At 36.1% G+C, this 3,920-nt stretch overlaps 1 protein-coding gene across 1 annotated transcript in view; it reads right to left on the bottom strand.

The window, feature by feature from the left end:
• Positions 1-480: 480 nt before the first annotated feature.
• MS4A5 (membrane spanning 4-domains A5) overlaps positions 481-3,920 on the bottom strand; it is a 15,948-nt gene continuing 12,508 nt past the window's right edge. Inside the window, exon 4 of the mRNA XM_011379479.1 lies at positions 481-591. Within this exon, the coding sequence (XP_011377781.1) occupies positions 481-591 (111 nt within the window). The remainder of the gene's footprint in view (positions 592-3,920) is intronic.

Raw genomic sequence — 3,920 nt, forward strand, 5'->3', positions numbered from 1 at the left:
CTAGTGTGTGCCCCCCATGTTGCTGCCGTGCGGTGGTTACACGTGGGTAACACGTGTGATGTTACATGGCCGATGTAAAATTAGTGGGCCAAGCCATCCTTCCAACCAACTCATCTTTTCACACAACGGTGGAGTACGAGCCGCCAGGTAGAGTCTCTTGGAGAAATCGTGGACCCGGTCACTCCACCCCCTGGGCTGTGGTTCATGTCTCTGTCCTTACAGTGGCAATGCTACGTGAATGCATGACTGACAGAGGAGGTGACTGACACCAGGACGACCGTGTGATTTGGGGAGACGAGATGGCATTGCAAAGAGGCAGGGTGTGTCTTAACAGCTGAAATGTTCCCTGCTCCCTCGAGTCGCTCCCCTTTGCTTCAAAGAGTTGCCGGCTTTAGCGCCAATGTTCCGTTTGGCTTTTCCTCACAAGCATGATTCATCTCTCCTTCATATTGTTACACATCTTTATTCTCACAGTGCTATTCAACACCATTCCTCGCAATTACAGCAGTCAAAGGCTCTACTCAGGAATGAGAAGGACGTAGAGACGAGAAACTCAATAATGCTGAGGGCCATCAACATAATTAAAATTCCCTATAACAGAAGAAAAAAAGAAGAGAAGTCACGCCATTAGCACAACAATTGTTTTTCTTATGACAGCGAGGTAGCAATGCCCAGGTGAGGTCGCTCACCCATGTGTCTCAAGTGTATCTGATGCTTAGGAAGTAAGTGGAGGCTCATGACAACTTTCTGCTGTTTTAACAAAGCACAGCTCAGCTCTGCCCAGCACCACACAGCACAGCATCGCAGTGCACATTATTTTCTTAAAGTCATGTAAAATAGCACACTTTCTAAATTATGTGTAGGCAGTACTCCATTTCATAAATAAAATACCAAGAATTAATATCAAAAAGTGATCTATCGAAGGAGAAACAAAAGTTAAGAAAAAGGACAAAGAGAAGCAAAAATAGAAAAGAAGATAAAAGAATAAGAGAGAAAAGAGCAAACTACAGGCCCAGAAAAAGAGGAACATGCAGGAAAAGACACCTAACAAGAAGCATAGGCTAATCTTGTGTCCTTTTTACTGTTGCTAAGATCTTTAAAATGTTTATATCCTGGCAACCAGGAGCGGAAACAGGGATGCACGCCTTGTTAGTAGTCCAGAGGCTGGACCAACCTTTGTGTTTTGCCAGTAGCATATGGTTAACAGTCTGTTCTATGACCATATTTGTCTACGTGTTTTGACTATAGGTTAAAAAACTGTTTAGAGTTACAAGGTTTTCAATGGGTCTTAACATCTCATGGTGTAGTTGCCATAAGTCATTCATTTATTCATTAGTGACAGGAAATAATTCATTTCCTCTTCCTCGTTTTCTTTCTTTTCTGCTTTTGCGATAAGCATTCCTGTCCACATACCCGTACATGTAGGTGGTTTAATTGCTGTAGAGATAGCTACCTGGATTAAAGGTATGTGTGACTTTCATATAAGTAAATGTTCCTCGCTTTCCAAAATGGCAGTAACATCTGATATATAAGAGCATGCTTTTCACCGTTTCTCTGCCAGTGATAATTTTGATAACTCTGTAATTTTTGCCAATCTGGTGATTAGTCTGTTGTTAGTTTAACTGACATTTCTCCTACTACTAGTGATTTTGAGCATCACTCTATGAGTATGTTTGACCACTACATTTGCATTTTTGTAAATTCCTTTCTCATAAGCTTTGTCTATTTTTTATTGTGTTCTTTTGCCAGTTATATTCACTTCTTGTATATAAAAACATTAAAACTTTGCTGTTATCTGCTTTAAAAAAATTTCCAATTTTTTTATCATACCACTGTTTATATGTAAATATATATATTGTACTCATTTTTGCTTTCCAAATTAAGATATATTATACATTTTTGTCACCTTGGTAAGTTCTTTTATGTCCCTTCACAATCAATCCTGATACCCCATCCAGAGGTAACCACTATTATGATTGCTAGCACCACTTATTAAGTTTGCCTGCTCATTTTTATATCTGATTTTGTTTGCTCAATATAATGAATTGAAATTTGTTGCTGCATGTATCAGTCTGTTCCTTTTATTTTGCTCAGTAGTAGTATTCTATTGTTTGAATAATTGGTTCGTTTAGCCACTCTGTTGTTGATAGACATTTGAATTGTTTCTAGTTTTAACGAAATTATGTCATCTGCAAACAGAGACAGATTTACTTTCTGATTTGGATACCTTTTATCATTCATTCATTCATTCATTTACTCATTCATTTCCTAATTGCTCTGAATAGTCCTTCCTATACAATGTCCAATAGAAATGGTGAGAGGGGTATCTTTTTCTTGTTCCTGATCTTAGAGGAAAAGCTTTTGGCATTTCTCCGTTGAGCATGATGTTAAATGTGGGCTTGTCATATGCCCTTTGTTATGTTGAGGTACATCTCTCTATCCCAACGTTTTGAGAATTTGATTTTTTTCATAGAAGGAGGCTGAATTTTGTCAAATTATTTTTCTGCACCTATCGAGATGATTATATGATTTTATCCTTTATTATGTTATGAACCATCCTGGAATAAATCCCACTTGATCATGGTATATTATCCTTTTAATATATTGTTGAATTCAGTTTGCTAATAAAATGTTGCAGGTATTTGCATCTATGTTCATCAGGGATATTGGCCTGTAGTTTTCTTTTCTAATAGTGTCCTTGTCTGGTTTTGGTATCAGGATAATGCTGACCTTGTAAAATGAATTTGAAACCTCCACTTCTATTTTTTTGAGGGGTTGGTGGGAAAGAATTTGAGAAGGATTGATATTAATTCTTCTTAAAATATTTGGTAGAATTCGCCAGTGAAGCCATCTGGTCCTGAGCTTTTGTTTGTTGGGAGATTTTGACTACTGATTCAGTATACTTACTAGTAATTATCTGTTCAGATTTCCTATTTTCTGCCTGTTTTGAAGTATTTTTTTGTTCACTTGATGTGTTGGAGTCGCTCAGCTAGTGTCTGGATTTCTTTCACAGGGAATGCTTCCATGGTAGCTGTAAATTTGGTGTGGCCGTGAGAGAAAGGGAGTTCAAAGGCCTCCTATGTCACCATCTTTTAAGAACGCCTGTGACATTTTGTTATTGCAGCCTGAGCAGACTAACTCCGGATGTCTTACTTTCTTAATAGGGCTATTTAGATCATTTATTTTTCAGTATTGCTTCTTTTCCAGTATTTCAATTTAAAGCTATAAAGTCTCCTCTAAACATACTTTAGTTGTATCCAATACAGTTTGGTATGAATAGTTCATTATTTTATTTTAATATATTTTTAATTCTTCTTAGAGTCTTACGTAATTTAGAATTTCCAAGCTGTTTTAGAATTGTTAGGGTTTTTTGGTTTTTTTTTTTAATTGACATCTAACACAGTTCCATTGTATGCAGAGAACATACTTTAGATTTCACTGAGACTTGCCCTATGGCTTTTGTTGAAAATGTTCTGTGTATAATCTTTCAGTTATTCTTTGTCATTATCATTTTTATTTCAACTTCACTTTTGAAGGACATTTTAACCAGGCATAGAATTCAGTTTCATATTATTTTATTTGAGCACTTATAAAAATGTCTTTCCACTATCTTCCGGCCTCCATCAATAATGTGACATTTAGGTTTTTTTTCTTCATTGTATTATTTAAAATCCTATCATTTTACGGCCTTTCTGCATATTCTTTCATTTACTAAAAGGTGTGCTAAAATTTCTTTTGATGATTTTAGCTTTTTCTACTTATAAAGTTTTGTTAGCTTTTCTTTTAATATTTTGAGCTGTGTTATAAGAAGCAACCAAACTTAGAATTGTGATATTTTTCTTGTGGATCGATCTTTTTTTCATTATGAAACCCTCCCTATCCTATGTCTGGTAAGGCTTTTTGCCTTAAGTTTTTGTTAT

This window comes from Pteropus vampyrus, unplaced genomic scaffold (genome assembly GCF_000151845.1).
Source record: "Pteropus vampyrus isolate Shadow unplaced genomic scaffold, Pvam_2.0 Scaffold360, whole genome shotgun sequence".
Lineage (NCBI taxonomy): Eukaryota > Metazoa > Chordata > Mammalia > Chiroptera > Pteropodidae > Pteropus > Pteropus vampyrus.